General features: G+C 47.7%; 3 protein-coding genes across 10 annotated transcripts; 2 read left to right on the forward strand and 1 right to left on the reverse strand.

Annotated features, from left to right (window-relative positions):
- Nucleotides 1-733: 733 nt before the first annotated feature.
- mepcea (methylphosphate capping enzyme a) lies at nucleotides 734-14,591 on the forward strand. Of its 8 annotated transcripts, XM_086176812.1 has the most exons (7): nucleotides 1,094-1,231; nucleotides 2,223-3,864; nucleotides 3,967-4,048; nucleotides 6,954-7,172; nucleotides 7,251-7,374; nucleotides 7,466-7,527; nucleotides 8,777-10,103. In XM_086176812.1, the coding sequence occupies exons 2-6, from the start codon at nucleotides 2,270-2,272 to the stop codon at nucleotides 7,498-7,500; spliced, it is 2,055 nt and encodes a 684-aa protein (XP_086032938.1). In that variant the 5' UTR covers nucleotides 1,094-1,231; nucleotides 2,223-2,269; the 3' UTR covers nucleotides 7,501-7,527; nucleotides 8,777-10,103. The 8 variants fall into 8 exon arrangements, 7 of the variants coding, with proteins under 7 accessions (XP_086032936.1, XP_086032934.1, XP_086032935.1 ...); XM_086176810.1 differs by lacking the exon at nucleotides 8,777-10,103 and adding an exon at nucleotides 14,508-14,591 and having other exon boundaries at nucleotides 734-1,231; nucleotides 2,223-4,048; XR_015109040.1 differs by having other exon boundaries at nucleotides 735-1,231; nucleotides 2,223-4,048; nucleotides 7,466-8,162.
- On the reverse strand, nucleotides 12,799-13,630 carry defbl2 (defensin, beta-like 2). The gene is made up of 3 exons (XM_086176814.1): nucleotides 13,550-13,630; nucleotides 13,214-13,325; nucleotides 12,799-13,109 (listed from the first exon to the last, which is right to left on the reverse strand). The coding sequence occupies exons 1-3, from the start codon at nucleotides 13,623-13,625 to the stop codon at nucleotides 13,088-13,090; spliced, it is 210 nt and encodes a 69-aa protein (XP_086032940.1). The 5' UTR covers nucleotides 13,626-13,630; the 3' UTR covers nucleotides 12,799-13,087.
- A 624-nt stretch (nucleotides 14,592-15,215) lies between the features above and the next one.
- spag7 (sperm associated antigen 7) lies at nucleotides 15,216-19,930 on the forward strand. Its single transcript, XM_086176813.1, has 7 exons — nucleotides 15,216-15,412; nucleotides 16,231-16,298; nucleotides 16,382-16,470; nucleotides 16,557-16,641; nucleotides 16,729-16,818; nucleotides 17,132-17,288; nucleotides 18,943-19,930. Exons 1-7 carry the CDS (start codon nucleotides 15,328-15,330, stop codon nucleotides 19,056-19,058), a joined length of 690 nt encoding a protein of 229 aa, XP_086032939.1. The 5' UTR covers nucleotides 15,216-15,327; the 3' UTR covers nucleotides 19,059-19,930.
- The last annotated feature ends 1,856 nt before the right edge of the window (nucleotides 19,931-21,786 follow it).

The raw sequence follows: 21,786 nt of genomic DNA on the forward strand, positions 1-21,786 counted from the left end.
GTGGAAAACAGCAGAGAATATAGAGCAGATTTGGGCATTTTACAGCCCGCGGGTCACATCCGGCCCGTTTTGCTTTTTTATCCGGCCCACCAAAGTATTTTCAATCGATATTGCATTTCGAAACTCCTTATTTTTTCTTTTTGTTTAATTTTGCATGGATGATTACATACTAAATAATGTCGGTACATTTACATGATTCTTCATGATTTTAAAGTTGAAATAAAATGCCAAAAAATTAAAATATTTAAATTTTCATTTTCATTCAATTTACATGATACATAGTTGGCCTGCGCGAAACAATTAAATAAGAAATATGGCTTGCCAACCAAAATAATTGCCCACTCCGATATAGAGGTTTGTACATGGATACGAAGAGAGATTTCAATATAAAGTGCATAATCCTGAAGCCTTCACAGGCATGAGGGAAGCCAAATTAAAAATGAATAAAAACAAACAATTAAATGAATTAAAAACAAAAATAAAGAGATGGACAAATGACAACAGAAAAAAAAACCCTAAATAGAAATAATGAAAAAATACAACAATAATGACATAAAAATTAAGAAAAATAACAAAAAAAGACTAGTCAATTTAAAAAAATGAATGCATAAAATTCTTATACAATAATACAATACAATACAAAAACAATAATAAAATAAATAGAGAAATAAAAGCCACAGGGCAGAGACAAGCTTCTGAGACAAACGCAGAAGGGGGCAGTCAGCCCCGGGCCTGGACTGGAAGGTGTCACGGTGTCACCCAGCCTTCGGAGGCCGGCGTCCCGCTCCTTCCGCTCCCACCGCCTCCCCCGGCGCCCGGACATCCCCGCCCCCGTCACTCGGGCTTCGGATGCACCGCCGTGCCGACCGTGTTAGTTACCGGTAGCACTGATCCACCGCCGTCGGCGCCTCGCCGCCGACCCGGAGGAGGCGACAACCCGAGCCGGCGGCGTGCTAGCACCGGTTAGCCTTTCGCGGTTACGCTACGTCGCCACTATTGCGTTGATGCGGGGGACGGTTGCTTGCTAGCTAGCCAGCTAGGCTAACGCTAGCTAGGCTAACGCTAGCTGCCAGTGACAGTCCGCCCGGAGGAGGCGGAGAGAGCGGCGAGGTGAGACTGTTATTTTGATGGTGACCGCACTCCGGGCTGTACCGCTGAACGGGTGGCCGATCTGTCTCGCAGTATCCGTCGACGTGACCCGGGCGGCTTCTTGCAGCCGGAGCCCTACGAGGTAGATACGCGACCGTTCGCCCCTCCGGCCGGGGTAGCCGCGAACGTTTATTCGACGTTGAGCCCTCTGGCCCGCGGTGGGAGAAGCTAGGTGCTAGCATGCTAGCTGGATAACTGTCCAACACGGGGGGACTGAAAGTTTTCAGGTCACTAACCCCTGCGTGGGTAAGAAGCTCCGGGTGTCACAGCCTCGTCCCGCCGTGGGTAAAGGGAGAGATGTGTGTGGAAAGTAGTTTGTGTCCTCACAGGTTGTGTTGTGAAGTTATTCTTGAAGGAAATGAACTTAAAAACCCGCGTCTCTACTGTTCGGAATCCCGGAGGTTTTACCGGTTACTGCCGGGGGCTAGCAGCCCGGCAGCGCTGGGCCACATCTCCGTTTATGTCAAATATCACCTGTAAACTTACATCGTTTAAATTGTTTTCCGTTTTTCTGACTCGTTTAGAATACTGCCCGAGCAGCCAACTCGATATAATTCATTGAAAGCGTGTCTCTGACTTTGGATATTGTTGCTTTTCTGTGTTGCTGCTTTGCTATTTACATCCAAGTGATTCTCCCTCAAATAATCCAATATTGCTAATCCCGAGTTGCAGCTCATTTTATTAAGAAATCTGGTCGAAAATCAGCAAGAAAGACTCAAAAGTGAGCAAGAACTAATTCTAAGAACTTGTAGCCGCAGTGATCAAACTTTGTGTTTTTCTGTTGTTTCACATTGCTCGATGAGGGAACGCAAATCAAAATAAAATTTCCTGTCATTCCAAATTAAACACAGTAGTAAGTATAAGGCAAAAAATGAATCCTAAAAAAAAGTCAAATTCTTTCGATGGAAAGGTGAATCAATCCCCTCTCATTTGAAAATTATGATCATATCTTTAATTGGCTTGTGTGTCGTTAACTTTTCAGGTTGGCGAAGTTTGTTTATGCTCTTCCTAGAGGGAAAGCGTTGCTTCTGTTCTGTCAGGTGTGTTTTACTATAAACCCGTGTTTCTTCCAGATCCCGGAATATTTCCATGTCTGCGGCGGCCCTGAAGAGCAATCGCCATGTCCGTTGACGAAGACACCGTGAAGACCGGCAGTCCTCAGGCCAGCCCGGCTTCTTCTCTGCAGCTGTCAGAATGTCCTGCCAGCTACAGCGGCATATCAGTGATGGTGGAGGGCAGCGCGGCCACACCTGACGTCGCAGCTGCTTGTCCTGTCCCCGGCACCGCCGCCTCGCCCAAACACACCAGCACGACGGATACACTCACACACTCCGCGCAGAGAGCCAGAGGGAATGAGAACAACATCGGTCGCAGGAACAACTTCCATCATTCCAAACAGCAACAGCAGCAGATGCGCGTGGCCAAGCGTCGCAACACATCCAACTTTAGTTTTAAGCACACGGCGTCCGGCAAGAGGAGACGAAGGGCCAACTCCGAGAACGACTCCGTCCTCCCTACCAATTTCCTCCTGGGCGGGAACATCTGCGACCCGCTGAATCTCAACAGTCTGAACGACGAGGACGTCAACAGGGCGCTGAACGCAGAGACTCCCAAGTCGTCCCCGCTGCCAGCCAAGAGCCGGGACCCCGTGGAGATCCTCATCCCCTGGGACATCACAGATCCACTGAACTTGAACAGCGGCATCGCCGATAGCGGTCTCTTCGTGTCCCCTTTCAGGAGCGGCGGAAGAAGGAGACACCGCAACAGGCATCACGGGGGAAGCGGCGGCGGCGGCGGCATTTCAGGCGCGCAGGTCAACCTCTCCGAATCGGGAAAAGGCGAGGCGAAAACCGGAGCCTCGGCTCCTGCCCCGGGTATGGTCACCTCGTGCTCTGCGCTCGAAGCCTCCAAAGCCTCAGACAGCTTGTCCGGTGTCTCGGGAGATTCCCGCGAGCACGCGGCGGACAACGCGTCCGGCTGCAAGGAGGAGATGACGTCCGTGTCCATGGAGGAATCCACATCCTCCCTGACGGCGGGCTTTAACCAGCACATAAGCAGACGCAAGCGAAGGCGTAACTCTGGCAAAACGGAGCCCCCCGTGACTCATTCTACCCCCGTTGGAAAGTCGGGATCTGGTGAGAGAAGCTGTTGCGCGGGAGGACCGAAAAACTCTTTCCACACACCGAGGAGCGGCCCTCGGTCTGCGCCGGGAGGTCGCCAGCACCAGCAGGTCCGAGACCAGCAGAAGAAAAAGTTCCAGTACGGCAACTACAACAAGTACTACGGCTACCGCAACCCGTGCGCAAGCGAAGATCCAAGAATACGCGTTCTGCGTCCAGAGTGGTTTGAAGGTAAACACGTGCTGGATTTGGGGTGTAATTCTGGCCACCTTACGCTCTACATTGCCAAAATGCTGCGACCCGCCCGCATTCTGGGTTTGGACATTGACAGTGGCCTTGTGCACGCGGCGCGGAAGAACATCAGGCATTATCTGTCTGAGCTGCAAACCCAGGAGGCCAGGCGCGCCTCGCAGGAGAAAGGGGGCTCTAAACCGGACGAGAGCGGCGGCGATGTGAGCCGAACGGGCAGCGGGCAAACGCGAGACGAAGCCCAGAGCGGGGATGAAAACGGGAAACCGGCGGCGGGAGAAAGCGGCCCCGCCGAAGCCGGAACCGACGGCGACTCCCGTCACGCGGCCGAGACGGGCACCCGGAGGCAAGATGGCAAAACGGAGGGAACGGTGCAAGAAGATTGTGATTCACCGCCCGCGGATTCCTCAGTGAGCTGCTCTTTTCCTTTGTCCCTCCGAATCTCCAGGGGGCCCATCGCCGCGCCTCCCCTCACAGACACATCCGCCACGCAGGCCGGGGAGTTCCCCGCTAACGTGTCCTTCGTCAAGGTAAGACGGCAGCGTCCGACAGCCGTGCTCCAGGGGTCCGCCGGGGCTAAAGTGGACGGCGGCTCATCTGAAGCTCTATAAATATGACATTAGATATTTTAGGTACGGAAAAAAATTGCACATCTCGAATAACGCCGTCTTTGTAATTACTTTGAAAGTACAGGACGCTTCTATGACCTCAAAATGCGTTATTGTCATATTATTTTCAAATTGATATGATATTTCCCAGTGATTGTCATGAAATTGCCTGCCAGCTTCTCTTTTATTTGTGTATTTTTTGGGGGGTATTTCTTAGGATTATGGGTAATAACGTTGTATCCAACTGATGTCAGGGGTTGCGTCAAACCAGTTTTTGTAGTTTTTTTTTTTTCCAATTTTTTTTTTAGGATACCGTCTAACTAGTCATTAAATTATATTACAGTAAAGATACGTTTTTGAACTACGATAACCGTCGAATAGAACCGTCGACATTGAACCACGTCAGACTGTAGACGTTAGCTCATGCATCACAGGATTCCATATTTATAATAAATCCATAATATAATCGACCAGCGAGATTATATATAATAAACATCAATGAAAGCTCGTGGGGACAATCAGTATCATATGCACGGCCCATGAAATTAAATCCTCCGGCGTTCCCCTAAAAATCTGCTAAATCAATTGAAATGACTCGGTTCCAGCTCATTTTTCACCCCCTTAAATCAGCTCCTCGGATATTTTCCGTCAGCGCGGAGTTGCAGAGGTTCCCTGCACCTGGTTAGATGTTCACGGAGGACGACCCGCTGAAGGTGCAGCTGCTGCTCCCTGAAACCCGATGACGGATCCGATTTTGCCTCCGCGCCGCTCGTATCCCTGCCACAATGTTGACTGACTCAGCATCCCGTGCGGTTTTGGTCATTTTTAGCGTCAAACTGGCGCTAAAAGAGAAATAGTAGCTCAAATCGAGAGCGGACGAGTATCCGGTGATATCGAATTTGATTTTTTTTTTTTTCATTGACTTCCGAGCACGTTATAGACCTCGTATTTCCAGTTTCACTTGTCAAGCTAACGATTGCATCATCCCGTCACGGGAAGGATTCCGACTGCTCAAGTCATCCTTGCCGATGGCAACAAATGAATCCCGCACCTTTAATATGCTAAACAGAGTCTCGGTTGGTTTTCATCCGTGCTTCGGCGTGTTCTCGGCTTCAGGAAAACAAGCTGCCAGTCAGTCGTGCCAGAACGCTTTGTAGATGGACTCCGGTGTGAGGAAACATCTGCAGCAGCATCTTCTGCCTTGTAATTTGCCCGTTGCTGAGTGTCACTCATCGCTAAAGACGCCAATCAAAGGCTCGCCGAAGGAAACGGCTGGATCGCCGAGACGGTGACAGTCGGCGTTTAACTGAAAGTCACGTCTCATCAGTACAAATTCATCTCATCACCGCTCAGCTCGGCAGGACGCGTCGCTTTCTATTGGCCGCGCAAAGCGCTAACTCAACCAACGACGGAAGTAATCAATAGATTATCCGCACATTATGCAAAGTCTTTTTTTTTTTTTTTTTTTTTAAGGAATTCTACTTTCCAGCTAAAATGAGATCGAAAAAATCAGATCCAAAGAAAATCAGGCGTACGTGTAAGCCAGCATTAAAGTGCCTGAAGCTCCATTCATAAAAAAATCACGATATCGTAGTGATTTTATTGAAGACCGTTTTACACGCGACTCAACATCGAAGTTGAACGGCGGCCGTCTTACTTGGCAGCCGCGTGAGTTGGCGAGACGCTCGGCGTCTCCGAACGCAACGGAAAAGCTCTGCCCTGCGAGCTGGAGCGGAAGGGATCGGGTTTGAAAGAGCTCGGCGGTGAGCGAACGGCGTGACGCTGAGCCGAGCTGGAGTGGATCGTCCAGTGGGCGTCGACTCAGTCACACCATGTGACCACCTCATCCGTACATTCAAATATTTCAGATACGAATCAATAACTTAACCCGATATTTGTTTATTTTTGGCTTTTGGGTGCCATTTTGCTTCCATCTGGATCGCTTTCGTCCGATGCTCGAGCTCGGCCCGACGGAACGCAGCCAGTCGGACCAGACAAACGTCCTGGGAAATGAGGAACCTCGTAAAATGTTACTGTACGCCGATGTGACGCGAAGACAGACGCTGGTAAATTTCCAAATGGCCGTTTATCTACTCGTGCAAATACGGCGCTGGACATTCAAATATTTATGGGCAAACCGGGTACAAAGGACAATATTCTGTCCGCAGATTAAATATGGATTGAACATCGTCATATATCCTTTTACTATTTTATTTTTTTCTCCCCAGTTCATCAATTGTATTGTTTTCAGAATCGATCGGCTCAACCGAACCTTAAAGTAAAATTAAAAAAAGGGAAAGACGGCCAGGCTAAGTGTACTAAAAAGCACCAAACAATCGGGATGGTGTCGCTTTTCCCGCCCGGGCAAACATGGTCGTATATACACTGCTCAAAAAAATAAAGGGAACACTTAAAAAACACATCCTCGATCTAAATGAATGAAATATTCTTATGAAATACTTTGCTCTTTACACAGTTGAATGTGCTGACAACAAAATCACACAAAAATGATCAATGGAAATCAATCGTATCAACCCATGGAGGTCTGGATTAGGAATCACACTCCAAATTAAAGAGTAAAAACAAACTCCAGGCTGATCCAACTTTGATGTAATGTCCTTAAAACAAGTCCAAATTAATCTGTGTTGCTTCCTGAGTGGACACTATGATTTCACACAAGTGTGATTGCCTTGGAGTTACATTGTGTTGTTCAAGTGTTCCCATTATTCTTTTGAGCAGTATATATTTCTGGAAAGACGGAGCTCTGAACGTTTCCTCGGTTCAGATGTGGCGTCGCTCACCAGTGTTTTCTTCCCGCCGCCCGCAGGCTAACTACGTCCTGGAGAGCGACGGCCTCCTCCTGACGCAGCGTCCCGAGTACGACGTGATCCTGTGTCTCAGCGTCACCAAGTGGGTTCACCTCAACTGGGGCGACAGCGGCCTGAAGCGCCTGTTCAAGAGGGTCTACAGGCATCTGCGTCCCGGAGGCTTGTTCATCCTGGAGCCGCAGCCCTGGGAGTCCTACGTGAGGAGGAAGAAGCTGACCGTAAGGCGCCGGGAGAGTCGACGGAGCGCCGGTCGGCTTTTCTGGACTCTGACGAGTGTGTTTTCTCCGCGCCGACAGGATAACATCAGCAGGAATTATCACAGCATCCGCCTCAAACCCGACCAGTTCTCCTCCTACCTTACCAACGAAGTGGGCTTCGCCGGTTTCGAGTACCTCGGGACCCCCAAGTGTTCGATAAGAGGTACGTGGCTCGTGGTTCGGCGCAGCTGCTCGACCCCTGGAGTGGATCCGCCGTCGGAGCCGTAACGCCTTCTCTTTTCAACTCCTGACAGGTTTTCAAAGGCCAATCTATTTATTTCACAAATGACCACTTCTGCCTTGAAGATCATTGAATGTGAGTAAAACCTCCACCGTCACCTCCACACACACACACACACACACACACACACACACACACCGACCAGCCAGCTGCCTTGAACTGACCCGCCAGCTGTTCAGAGCCGGCTGGAGACCAGATCTGTTGAGAAGAACGGGACCAAAGCTGGAACCAATTTGGCAAAGCTGAAGAGACAACTTTTTTTTTTTTTTTTTTTCCTTTGTTTGTGACGACGAGTCGTGGAACCGGAAGGCGGCGCCGAGTCGGCTCGGACCGCCGGAACCAGACACGGGACTCATTTTCCCGGGACTGTTTTAGCGTCGATGACGCCCCGGTTTGCTGCGCGGCCGTGAAAAAACAAAAAAAAAAAAAAAAAAAAAACGTGTTTGAGTATCTTCGGCCACATGTCTTTTTAGTTTTATAACGTGGTCGTGTGCCGCCGGACAGACGCAGCAGGGCCGGCGTCCCGGGCGGTGCTTTCCAGCGGGCGGGAGCAGATACGAGGTCGCGGCGGCGCCGGAAAGCACTGGATTTAAAAGCCATTAAAGCGATCATTTTCCGGGAAAGTCACGCTGGATTGCAGTTTTCGCCACTTCTATCGCAGCTGGAGGAGGACAGAAAAGCGAAGCCTTCGCAGGAATCCATTCATTTTGGTGATTCTTTTTTTTTTTTTTTTTTTTTTTTTTTTTTAATAGGCCAAATAAAATCCATCAGCCTTAAATTCTTCCTTCAATTAGCTGATGTGTGTTGATTTGCCAGGTTAAGGTCTTGCAAACCCTCCTCCCCCCATGTAAAACGAAACGTTTTGAAGTGGAGATTGTAAATTCCACGCGCACGAGGAGCGAAGCGGCCGAGCGTCCCGGTCCGACCCGCCGCTGAGGCCTCGCCGGCGTGATCTGATCACAAGTGAGCGTCCGCGAGGTCGGACCCGAGCGCACTCATGACGCGGGCGAGATCCGAACACACAGATCGGCTTTGTGAACACAAACCCCGACCCGCTTATATACCCGATTATTTTTAACTTTCCGTTCTTGCGACATCTGAAAATACAGAAAAGAGTGAATCTACGGGATGTTTCCGTCGCACCTTAAAAGTTACGAGAACCTCCCGCAGCTCCTTCACGCTCCCTCGTGGCGCATTTGCAGTCTTTCCCTAAAAATACTGAACTCTTTGGATTCGTCACCAAATGTTAAATGTGCTGTTAATGAAAGCGCCGCCAAAGTGTTTGTTTGACCGCGTCGTTTTTTTTTTTTTTGTTTTTTTTTAGCCGCGGAGCTGCGGAAGAGGAGACGGTCGCGAGTTGCCGGCAGCCTTTTCGCTTCACGACCGCACTCCCTCCTCTTCCTCGTGTCCAATACTCGGCTCGGAAGCGACAAAGGTAGTTCTTTCTCTGTCTGTTTTAGGAACCGCTCGATGTAAATAAGTTTGCGTTTTTGGAGGGTTTACTGTCGTCGATAACAAGTCCTCGCTTTTGTCATTTCCTTTTTGTTCCGGATGGCTAACGCGGCTCTGTAATGACAAATGAAAATGTTCATTGCCATGTTCTGTTCTGATGCGTTTTCTTTGTTCTCCCTTCGGCAGCCACATGGATTATTAGATTAGCCCTTTATTATTTTTTATTTTTTTTATTTTATTTTTTTTTATAAACTGTCTGAAAGGAGCGTCGATGTCACTGCACTCTCATTTCTATTCATTTTGCATTTTAAAAATCCGTGGACAAAAAAAAAAAAAAAAAACAGATTGAGAAACATAAAGCGGCGGGAGAACCGAGAAAACCCTCCTCCTCAGCGAAGCACATCGGATGAAGCGCGACACAAAGGGCATTTCGCTTTTTATTTCTCTCCCTCATCATCTTCGGGTCATTATTTGGGGAAATAAAAAAAAAAGCGTGCAAGTTGGAAATTTAAACGGCGTCAACACAAGTTGACCTCCCACAGCTTGTCGGTTCGGTCGCTCTGCGCTCCCTTTACGAACGTCCACGTGTCAATCCGTCCTCGTGGGAGCATCTTTAGCTTTATTCGCAGAAATTCACTGATTTTTGCACCAGACGACCGATTTTGGGCTTCGCGCGATTGTTTTTTGGGGTTAAAAGGTCGGCTGATGTGAAAACTCACACTGGAGAGAAGGATCCGTGTCATGTTAGCATCTGCGCTAGCGCTAAAATGTCTGCTCTCGGCGGGAAAAACATTTCAAAATCAGCAGGAAAGCCGGGCACCAAACACCCCGCGTGGTATTCATTTAAAATACTTCGGTAATACTTTGATTGTCTCCCTTTTAAAAGCTTTTAAACATGGACCGATGCGATTGGTTACTTTTTCTATCTCAACGCCGGGCGAAATCTCACAGGGTGCGTGATTTTTACCAAATTTTTTTTAACAGCACTACAATTCCTGTCGAATTTTTTGCACTGATTCGACTGGAGGGGGAATCGAGCCAGTTGAGTCCGTCTCTGCGTTTTCATGTTTTCCAAGTACAAGCGGTCAAAAGAAAAACAAACCCCCTCCGTCGGGGGGCGAGCTTTTACTGGACGACACACACTGTCAGAATGTCTCTTCTGTGTTTTAAACGTTTTAATGGATTAAAGTGGTTCCAGACTCATGGGTTTATTATTTCTCGCGAGGGCCGATCGACTGAAAAAAAACGCTACGTGGGGTCGAAACGGCGCCCCGCCGTTTTGCACGCGGCGAAGTTTGTTTGTCTCGCAGGTCCCGAAAGAACGACGGCAACTTCCAGTCAAAAGCTAAAGGTCTTGTGAAATCGGAATATATTTTCTTATCGGATGTCCTCTCAACGTGACCGGAGGTGTATTTTTTTTTTTTAAGAATAACACAGAGGAGCGTGTTTTTTAAAAAGAAAAAAGTTAGAATCCTTTTTTAATTTTCATTAAAAAAGACCCCATTCGGTTGATGGTTTCAAGAAAAGCCGCTCCGTGCCGCGGCTCGATGGGTCCGTCGGGAACCGGATTGCAGAAATAATCCCCCGGCGGCAGCTCTGATAAAAGCCTGACCTTTCAGAACGTCCACAGAGGGGAACATGCTAGCGTTTGGGCCGGGTCCCTGTCCGTCACCGCCGCCGGACCGCTGCTGGAAATGTCCTGGGAAATGATCTCTAGAAGCCGGTGGAAACACTGGAAACTGTGCTGCTGGGCGGAGCGGCTTATTGTCTTGAAACGCTTGTGAAAGCCCCGTCACAAGCCGCAATAAAAATAAATCCCGCGCAGCGTCGCTAGCGTGGCCCCTTAGATATCATTCGGGAATCCAAACAGGGATTTTTAACGTTTTAAACCGGGGGTGTCAAACTCATCTTCGGCATCATGGTTGCCCTCAAAGGGCCACATGGAACCGTAACAGTAGAAATGGAACTAAATATAATGTCAAATAAATATAGATACTCCTTCATGTTAAATAACATTCAAATCTAAAATGTTCCATATGCATTTGCGTTGATGCCGAAAAAATATGTGTTTACTAGTCGCTGTGTTCCAAAGCTAGCTTTCACCGCTGCGGTGTTTTTGGATGCCTCTTTCATGAACACATCCCGCCGCCGTCGTAGTTTGGCTTTTTATTCTTGGACGATTTGTTGTTTTTCCGGAAGGCTAGCTTTAGCATACTTAGCTTTGTGTTTGGACTTAGATTGCGCCTCCTAACACAAAAGACATGCCGCTTTTTCTCCCTGAAGCACAAACATGTTTGGCCTTCCCATCTTTCTCGAAACAGCCTTCCATCCGCATCAAATTTTCTCTTCCTGGACATTTTGCGATTATTTGTATTTCAGTAGAAAATGGCATCAATGTGGATTCACTGCGATCTAATGGTGCGACGCCGTCACTTCGTAGGTCTGAATTGTGGGTAATGTAGTTTATAATCAACGCACGGGCTTGAATTACTTATTTTAAGAAAATCGCGCGGGCCGCAAAAAATAATGTGGCGGGCCACATTTGGCCCGCGGGCCTTGAGTTTGACACATGAGATATAAACAATCAATATATTGCGGTAAACACCAGCGCGCTGTGGAATTCTGCTGACACAGAGACTGCGTTTCACTGAAGAGTGTTTGCACATTCATAGATTCAGCAGGATTTCTTCATTTATTTATTTATGGCCTCCAGCGTCTCTACGCTAACGAAACATCTCATTAATAAGCATCCCGGCCCCTCCGGCGCCCATTTTTTAACCGGACCTCGGGGGGCCGGGTCAGGCGGAGGAAACACTCTGCGGCGTTATTATGCAGAAAATCGGAAGCGGACGGAATCTCAAGCGCCGCCGCTAATGAGCTACGACGTGGGCCGAGAGATGAGTCGTGGTCCGAGTCCCGACGAGTCCAGACGACGATGATTCGCCATCAAGGTCCACGTCGAGTTTCCAGGAAAACAAAGAAAAGGCCACGTGTTTGTGTTTGCCCCGTCCTCCCGCAGGATCGGGAGGTCGGCGGTTCCCTGACCTGAACCCAAAGTGTATCCGAGTCAAAACAACCCCCAGAAGGTCCGCGTCTTCCGTCTCATCCGAATCTAACCTCGTATTTATTTTTCATTTTGTCTTTCGAGCCGATGAAGCAAAAAAGATCAGTCCGGCGCGCGGCCGTTTGATAAACGCCTTTTAAAAACCCATCTGGCAGCGTCTTCAAACCAGGATTTCTCTAGATGTGAAAAAACTGCCAGATATGTATAAATATTTAAATACTGCCAGATCCTTCCATCCAGGAATAACTTTGTGTTCTCAGCCGTTGCGGTGGGCTTTGTGAAGACAGACAGCCCCGTGTAAACAGGTCTGTGGGGGGTTTGCCCCTTTGTGGTTTGGTCACGCTGTGCCGCCTGAATAGTACAAAGATTCAAAGCGGGACACAATGCAGAGGCTGGTGTTTACAAATAGCGCCCGTCCCTTTTAACGCCTGCCGGCCCAGACCGGTCGCCAGCCATCTTCAGATCCCGCCTCAGATGCCTCTCCCGCGGAGCGTCGAATCGATCCGCAAAATGTACCGAAAACACTTTCCGGCCGACGTGCGCGTAAATGTTTTACCGGTAAACAAACGAGGGAAAGCTCGCCCCGCGCAGACGTTTGACCTTCCCGTCGCTGACGGACGGACAATGAATCCGCTTTGCGACGGATTGTGATGTTCCAGACGGCGTCGGCCAGCCGGCCGGCCGGACGGGCGGGACGGTGAGATAACAGAAACGCCGAGCCGAGACGGAAGGTTTCATTCACGAAAGCTCCGTTCCGTCGACGTGACGCCGAACCCGAGCGTCTTCACGCGCTGAAACAAAAAAAAAAACAAGCCACGTCGCTGGGTTGAGTTTCATGCGTTTATTAGTAACTGCATTTTCACAAAGGACAGCCGGGTCGTCGGTCGGACTCCCGTTGTGAAGCGACGACACGAGCGGCCGGCGTGAGGCTATAAGTATATATATATATATATATATATATATGTGTGTACACATGTATGATTTACATGCATACGTGTAGAAGAGGTGTCACTGCAAACACTCCCAGATCCCACGATGTGTTCGAGGTCTGCACGATGACGGCGGAGCTCTGAGAACGGTTCTTCCGGGCGAAGGTGGTCTCGGCCCCGGGAGCGGGTGCTAAGACCGCATGGCGCAGCACCTGCAGATGAAAACACCCGTTTTAACCCTCTCCGGTTCCACGGGTTCTTCGATCGGGTTCAGATCGGGAGAACGGCGCTCCGGGACGATGTTTGCACGCCGTACCTGTATCTCCGAGGGCAACCGTGATGACCGACGATGTATTCCTGAGCGTGGCAGAACCGTCTGCAGAGTCCTCTATACCCACACGTCCAGTACTGCATCTCTGGATCGTTGCCTGGAGATACAACACAATCACACCGCTGTCTCCCTGAGCCGTGGTCCCCGGATGTCTCGATATATATTAAAGAAAACAAAAAAAAATCAACGTCGGATTTGACGCTAATCCCGTCTCCCCCGGCCGGAGCCATGCCGACGAGGTAATTGGTTGCATTTGCACGATAAGGATTCGCCTGATTTTTGATCTCACGCGGTAAGAAAATGGATTGATCTACTGCTTACCCTCCCCGACTGCAAACATCAGGAGAAGCACAAGGAGAACCAAGCTCAGTCCCTTCATGTTTAGTTTGGGTACCATTAAGCTTTCAGAAACTGCTGTTGACAGGCTGATGCTGCATTTATACAGCATTTCAACCACGGGGGTGGAGTCCGTCGTGCTCTGTCCAAATCACAATAACAAAGTATGGCTGAATGATGGGTGTCTGGGAGCTGAAGGTCAGGCCGATCAGCTTACTCAGCTCGGTCGACGGCCGCGGCTTCTTGAGAATTTTTTCCGGTAACTCTAGGCATTTGACAAAAGAACCGCTCAGACGTTTCCCTGCTGTTTGTGCAAAAACCAGACCTGCCGTGGGGATTCGCAGTGGTTTAGGTTAATCTGCCCTGCTCGCCAACACAAATCCAAATGTCGGTTCTGCCGTGTTGTACTTACATACACCCTGAGGGCTGGACAGTGGAGTAATAATGGACCACAAAGGACTCCCTCAAAAGAAAGAAAGAAAGGAAAAAAAGAAAAAACCTCCAAAAGTTAGAATTACACGTGTAGTAGCTACTAATCTGTTTGTTTTAGACACAGTAAGCGGCGCAGTTCTTGTCTGCCCCGCTATGTTTCAGGGCCGCCCTCTGCACCGGCCACATCTGAATATGGCAGTAGTTCATGTGTTATTGCTGATGCTGTGAAACTACAATCAAACTGCACAAACATGCTGTTCCAGTGACGGGGGTGGGGTGTGTGTGTGTGTGTGGCCGGGGGGGGGGGGATGTGTTAACAACAACAACACAATGTGGCTCGGACACATACAGTAGACATGTGCTTGTCGCGTATGCCCCCTAGTGATTACGTAAAGAGGTTTGTTTGCCAGGTTTCATAACAGAACGCACACACGGAGCGGTCTGGACACTCCGGACGTGCACGCCGCTTTCAGGAAAAATGCACTGATCTGTAAAACTCTTGTTTTTACAGTTTGTAGGTGATTGAACATCACTGCAGAGCAATAACCGACCGGCGATGTTCCCCGGAGAACATCAATATCGGACTCTCGCTCTTCAGCGTGATGCTGGAATGCCCTCGCCCCACCTGAGGGAGCTGTCTCTGGTCACCGGGGCTCTCCTCCTTGTGCATTTCGGGGAAAAACCGGCCCGGGCCTGCCGGGGGTCACGGTAGAACGAGGCCAGTAAAACCTCATTATCTACTTAAAAGAGAAAGGTCATGCCGAGTTCCCCTGGTTTTGAGCCATCTGTTCTGGTGCAACACCCTCATGAACCCACCCCAAGCTCAAACCTGGTGTTTATCTAGCCTCCTGTCCAAATTTGCTTGTGTGAAGACAAGAATCACTTGGAGTCATCCCAAGAAGAACCAATCTCTTCATCGATTCTTGTTTCGTGCATTTTCCAAAGCACAGGACGTGTAGTTTCTCTGCTCTTGAGAAGTTAAAAACACTGGGTCCCACACTCCGTGTCGGGTCCCGATCTGAATCCCCAGGGTTATCACTAAACCATTCACATAAACTATAGGGTTATTAAACTAATAAGGAATAAAATAATACACGTATTATTAAGTAGGTGAGAATTGAACAATGTATTCTCTGCTCAGGTCGGTTAAAATTACTTTTTGAAAAATGAATACAAGAGCAGTGTTTGTTATTGTTCTGCAGTAACCAGTCATGGCCACAAGATGGCGCTAGAGGTCTTCTTTACACGCCTGAAGAAATCAACGAAGAAGAACGTGATCATCCGCGCCTGCGCAGTCGGTTTACCGCGGCCGACTCCCCTATCGTTTCAAGATGGCGGACTTGCTAGGTTCAATTTTAAACTCGATGGAAAAGCCTCCAACAGTAGGCGACCAGGAAAGCCGACGAAAAGCCCGAGGTACCTCAAATGTGTCATTCGAAAATAACGGCCGTTTCGGCGTCGGTTTTGAGCTCCGGAGGAGCATTTTAGTCGAGAATGAGGCCCATGAAAGTGGGAAATAAAGACGAGCAAGATCGACCCTGATGCTGCTTCTTGCCGGTTGAGCTTTAATAAGCGTCGTCTGTCTTGGGGGCTTTTAGCACCGCCTCGGCGGGACATTGAGCCCCGCCTGGCCGGGCAGTTTAGACAAACATCTAGCGGGTCTTCTGCGACCTGAGGTCCGAATCCGACCCGCCTTCCTCCCCCCCCCCCTTCCCCCGGCGAGCCCTCACTGTTTGTACACACCGGCGCAAGCTAGCAGTAAACAAACCCACCCCGCCCGGCTAAACTCCTGCACGAATCGTTCTTGCTAACAATTAAAACGTTCACTTTTTAGGAATCAGGATCGTTAACAGTAGCACTGGCCCGACAATGATTTGCAGAAGGGCCATAAAATTATATGTGTGCTCAATCCCTTGGTTGGATTACAGAAATGCGAACCCCCTGTTCATTAGCTCCTCATTTCTGTACAGAATGTAAACAATAAGATCCACTCGGCTCCACATGAACACATGGCTTTGGCAACTGTTTTTACATTCTTACATAACTTGCTAAAGGTCATAGGATAAGACTGTATGTAATGACTACCAAGGGATGATTTCGAAATGGGGTTTAGGGGAATTTTCTTGGTCAGCGTCACCTCTGGGTTGGTCTTTGAAAGTGCAAGATGAAACGTGTTCTCCGAGGAAATGTCTCAAAACCGACCTTTTTAACATTTCATGTCCTGTCCTCATAAGAGCAAGCGGCGCGACTCAAGAAAATGGAGGAGGACGAGAAAAGAAAGAAAGCCGAGTTCAGGAAGAAGGTGCGCCGCCTGATATATTCTGAAATCAGCCGTGTCCTGTTACCCCGGTGTGCTTCACCAGCTCCTCTCCCGTCCACCTTTAGATGGAGAAAGAGGTGTCAGATTTTATCCAAGACAGTACGCAACAGAAACGAAAGTACAACCCCATGGGGAAGATCGAGAGGAGTATACTGTGAGTGTCAGCCGAAGCGCCAGGAGTTTGAATCCGGCCTCTTTATGTCCGCGCTCACGGCTCTGTCTTCACTTCCCCTCATCAAGGCACGACGTCGCTGAAGTCGCAGGTCTGACCTCTTTCTCCTTCGGCGAAGACGAGGAGAGCAGATACGTCATGCTCTTCAAGAAGGTCTCGCCGCCTCTCTCAGAATACATTTATCGTAAGATAAGTCGCATTTAGTTTGACCTCCCGAGGACTGACTGTGCGCTCTGGTAGGAGTTTGCCCCGTCCGATGAGGAGCTGGAGGCTTATCGCAAAGGGGAGGTGTGGGATCCCCAGCTGGCGGAACAGCGGCGCCGACTAAAAGTAAGACTTTCATTTTCTGTTGCAACACAGCTTTCACAATATCTGGATTTTCTTCTTTTTTTTTTTTTTTTTTTTTTTTTTTTCTTCTGCTTTTAAAGATAATACTCCTCACAGCACTCTCTGGAGATTTTTAAAACAAGACAAAAATGTGCCCGGCAAGAATCCAAATGAGGAAACAATTGCCCTGAAACAAAGTAGACTTCCATTTGAAAAGGAGCTGACCTTGGACGGAGAACGCCGTGGTCAGAATGTTTTCGATGTTGAATGACCGTTTTCATTAAGTGTGTCAGTAATACAGCTCATTTGTGAACAGGAACAGGCTGCGCTGGAGGAAGCGGCGTCCAGCCAGACGAAGGCCGCCGAGGCGTGTCCCAACTCCAACTACAGAGACAAGTACAGCCACCTGATCGGCACCGCGGCCGCAAAAGATGCGGCGCATACGCTGGAGGCCAACAGAGCTTACGGCTGCGGTGAGTTTCCTATTTTTGCCTATTTTTGTTTATTTACTTTAATCTCGACATTGCTATTGTCACTCTGTTTATGTTGCCGTTTAGTTTTGGTCGTCTATTTTCCCCCTTACCGTCTGTCCATCACTGCCCATTCTGTCCTCCATTCTTATCCTTGATGTTGTTGTTGTTCGCTCTGCTGTTCATTTATTTGTGAATGTCTTCTGCTATTATCTGACTGTCTTCTAATTGTCCTCTGTTTATTTTATGTTCCTATTTATTGACACTTAGAACTCTTATGATGCTGCTGTGACAAAAGAATTTCCCCTTTGGAGATAAATAAGGTTTATCTTATCTTATCTTATCGGGGTCGACCATAAATTCCGGACTGTAGAGCGCACCTATATTCAAGCCGCACCTACTAATTATTAAAAGAAAAATAAATTGTACATAAATAAGCTGCACTTGTCTATAAGCGGGAGGTGTCCCCGTTGAAACATGAGATATTAATACAACAAGACGTTACAGCAGATTCTTTTTTTCAAACTTTAAATTCAAAACTACCGGTTCATCACGCGAATGCTTTTTTTCAAAACAGATGCCGAACTTAAATCCTGCAACTCTATTTCCTTCTTCGACAGCCAGACTGATCGCCTTCGACCGGAAAGCCGCATCAAATGCATTTTTGCGTGTCTTTTTCACGACGGGGTTGCGTGTAAAAAACGCAAAATGGCCGATCGGAAGAATTATCGTAAATGCGAGTGGGTTTGCCGAAACGGTTTCTCTTGTCCACTCTGACGGCGTTGGCGGAAGGAAACTATAGCATTTGCTCTCATCTGTCTGATAGGGCTTTTGAAAATGATCAACTAATATTTAATTAAGATGTATTTTATTGTAGTTCGTTCATTTTTAAAGTGTCTTTTTTTTATTTGACGATGAAGGCGATCTTGTAACGTCTAAATAAAATGTGTTACAGTATTTTTGATGCTCTTAATAAACGACTGCACGCGCCAGTAAAAGGAAGGCATTTTTGGTTTGCTGCCGACGGATAATTCAAATTCGACTTTTTTGAATAAATACAAGAAGGACTGAAATAGACAGGGTTTTTCTTAAAAGTAACCTTTAACCCGATGTCTGTATTTCAGAGTTCACTATGTTTTGTTGCATGCAGAAATGTCATTTCATTTTTCTGCAGTTCTTCATTGCAACACATTTTGTTTCTACATTCAAAGCATTCATTGTCACATCCGCAGTGAAGAAACGTGTTTCTTTGCTGTCCGCAGTGCATTTGGATACATAGCATAAAGGCAAATCAAAACATATATAGCATTATATGGCGTGTTAATTCTTTTCAAATTTCAAAAGGGTCGTGTAGCTCCCGGTGGTTTCTTTACTGTGGGGAAATGTCTCCAAACGGCTCTTTGAGTGGTAAAGGTTGCCGACCCCTGACCTCTGACCCCTGGACTAGACGTACAAAAAGTTGTTGACCTGATTTATGGAAAAATCCATACATTGGCTGAATCATTGTAAAAGTCACAGTTCTCAAAGTTTGTGAAAAAGTAGCGGCTTATAAGCCGGAATTTAGGTATTTGAAAAGCGATCGTGGAATTCAATTCACTTATTTTGCTGCCGTGTTGATAAAAACGCCCCTGACCATCCTTTTATTCCCCCTCCTCAGTTCCGGTGGCCAACAAGCGGGACACGCGTTCCATAGAGGAAGCCATGAACGAGATCCGGGCAAAGAAACGGCAGAAGAAGGACGAGGATCCGGGGGCGCCCAGCAGCAGCTCCTGAGCCGGCTGCAGGGTTTGCATGCGCGTGTGCGCGTGCGTGCGTGCGTGTGTGTTTATGTACAAATGAGTGTGTATGTATGTGTGTGTGTGTGTGTGTATGGGGGAGTGTGTGTGTACGCACACGCAGCCCTGTTCATAATGCAATATCCGATACTTCAGACGTTTGTCTACGCCAGTATTTATGACGAGCTCTGATCCACGTCGTGAGGAAACGCGGTGATCGGAGAGGCTCCTGGTGTCCGAAACGCGCACGTTGAATCTTTGCCCGTGATGTCCCGTCGCTTGCTAACGTCTGACATGTGTGTTGACACTGCGTACAGTATTTCAAACTTAACAAAGGGTGTTGCTTAAAAAACACCGAATATCCTTCCAGGTTTTTTTTAGAGGACGGGGTTCTTTTGGGCCTCTTTTGAAACGCAGGTTCTCCGACGCTTTTACGATTGGAACGCCGACCCCGTCGAGTTTTACCCGCCCGGATGAGGTTTTGATAGAAATGTTTTTAAAAAGGAAAGACGCGGAAAACACTGATGCAATTTATTTCTTATTCTGTATTTGTGCCCTCTTATTTTCAGCTCTGTCTTTCTTTTTTTTTTTAGAAAGTGTGAGTGTGTTTTTTTTTTTTTTTTTTGTTCGTTTTGTTTTTTTTTTTTTTTTTTTTTACCTGAGATTTTCCTCGTTTCTGTTCATTTGCACTGATTTGAGATTCACACCACTCCGAGGGGGATCTCCGGCCTGCCGCGGCGTCGGGCTCCGTGGGTCAGGGTCTGTTCCGTGTCTTCTGTCTTTTTTCCAACCGGAGTTTAATGGCATCTCGACGTCATTTTAAAATGGTTGCTAAAATGTGTTAATAAACAGAGAGCAGTAGAAAGTCCACGGATGTTGTCTTGATGTGCCTTTTTCCACCAGCCGCTCGTCTTGTTTTGACGCGAACCTTCAAGGAAAGTGTTGGAATCCCTTGTGAAGGTCGCCGTCTCCATCTTTAAATACTCCTCTGACAGATGAAGTGAGGCAGGAGTCCAGGTAAAACCTCTTAAAGTTCCTTTTCACTTCCACGCAATCAAAGAATCCAGGCCAAATAGGAAGTCTCTGAAGGAGACGCTGATCAGGTGCTCCTCCTGCTCCACCTGATCTCCTCCAGGTCTTTTTAAGTTCCATCTCCTGCAGCTCGGATTTCCGTTTTGTTTTCACACAATCTCTTCTGCGTGGGGTTCCTCCGGGTTCCTCCCGCAGTCCAAACCCATGCAGGAGGTCCGTTGAAGACCAGTCCAGATGTGTGAATGTGTGTGTGTTTGACGTCTGAATGAAAGGCTGAATGTGTGTCACCATATGTTGTATGAAAATATGTTGTATGAATGTGAGGGTGAATCAAATGTCAACAACATGAATGAGAAGGTGAGTGGCTGTGTGTGTGTGTGTGTGTGTGTGTGTGTGTGTGTGTGTTCCATCTGAATGACAGGCTGAATATCGGTCACGTGAATAATTTTGTTTAGCTGATGTGAGTGAATATGTCGTATGAATGAGTGAATGTCTGACGTGAGCGAGAGGGGTAAATGGTTGTGTGTCAACGACATGAATAAGAGGGTGAATGGCTGTGCGCGCGCGCGTGTGTGTGTGTGTGTGTGTGTGTGACGGTGAATGTATGTCCCTAACGTGAATGATTTTGTGAACGTGATGTGTGGATGAGTGAGTGAATATATGTCACTAACATGTGAATGGCAGTGAACAGTCCCTATATGTCGGATGAATGAGTGAGTGAATGAGAGGGTGAACGTTATATATCAAAAACACGTATAAGGCTGAATGGCTGTGTGTGTGTGTGTGTGTGTATATGACATCTGAATGACTGCCTGAATGTTGGTCTTGTGAATGCCAGCTTACCTGATGTGTGGATGGTAGTGAGTATGTCGAATGAATGAATGAATGAATGAGTGTCCGATATGTGAATTTTATGTTTACCCGATGTGCGGCTGTGAAGAGTGAATATGTTGCAGAACGAGTGAGTGAATGTGAGATGCGAATGAGTGGATGAACGGTTGTACGTCTGCGTGATGGGCGAATGAGTGAATGAATGTCATGTAAATGAGAGGGAAAAGCTTGTGTGTGTCTGACATGTGGATGAGCGAGTGAACGGTTTGGTTTCTATGACGTATGAATGAATGAGTGAATCCTCTGTCGAATCCCCGTGAATGAATGAATGAATGACCTCAGAAAGCAAATTTCCGCTTTTAAAAAGACGCTAAAAATGTAAGATGTTTATTCCGCATTCATCCCGTAAACACCGGCGGGTTTATAAAACCAATTGACGAATCAGAACTGTGGGAGTGTCACATGGAAACAAATTAAATCAATGGAAGACAGCTGGAATTTAAAAAATCTGCAACATTTCAATGTGAACAAGAGAGAACGAAGATCTCTTTCCACATCTAGACCAGCGTTTCCCAACCACTCTCACACCATTAGTCCAAAAATGATTTATCTTTGACGGGCACAACAATGAAATGCTCTTCCACTAGATGGCAACAGGTGGTGAATGAACCTGTGGATCACCTGCTGCAGTGGGTAGATCCACCTGGCTTAGGAGTTCCCCACTCCGGCAAATGGAGCTGTTTCAGCTCTGCACCCTTTTGTCCACATCGTATCTTTGTAAACTGGGCTTTCCATGCATGGCCAACATAAAGACTGAACCAAAAGAGAGATTGGGAGCAGTCGGAGGAGATCTTAGTGGGTGT

The sequence above is a fragment of the Fistularia commersonii genome, chromosome 29 (assembly GCF_037954325.1).
Source record: "Fistularia commersonii isolate RoL2024-O1a breed Wild chromosome 29, RoL_Fcom_v1.0, whole genome shotgun sequence".
NCBI classification, from domain to species: domain Eukaryota; kingdom Metazoa; phylum Chordata; class Actinopteri; order Syngnathiformes; family Fistulariidae; genus Fistularia; species Fistularia commersonii.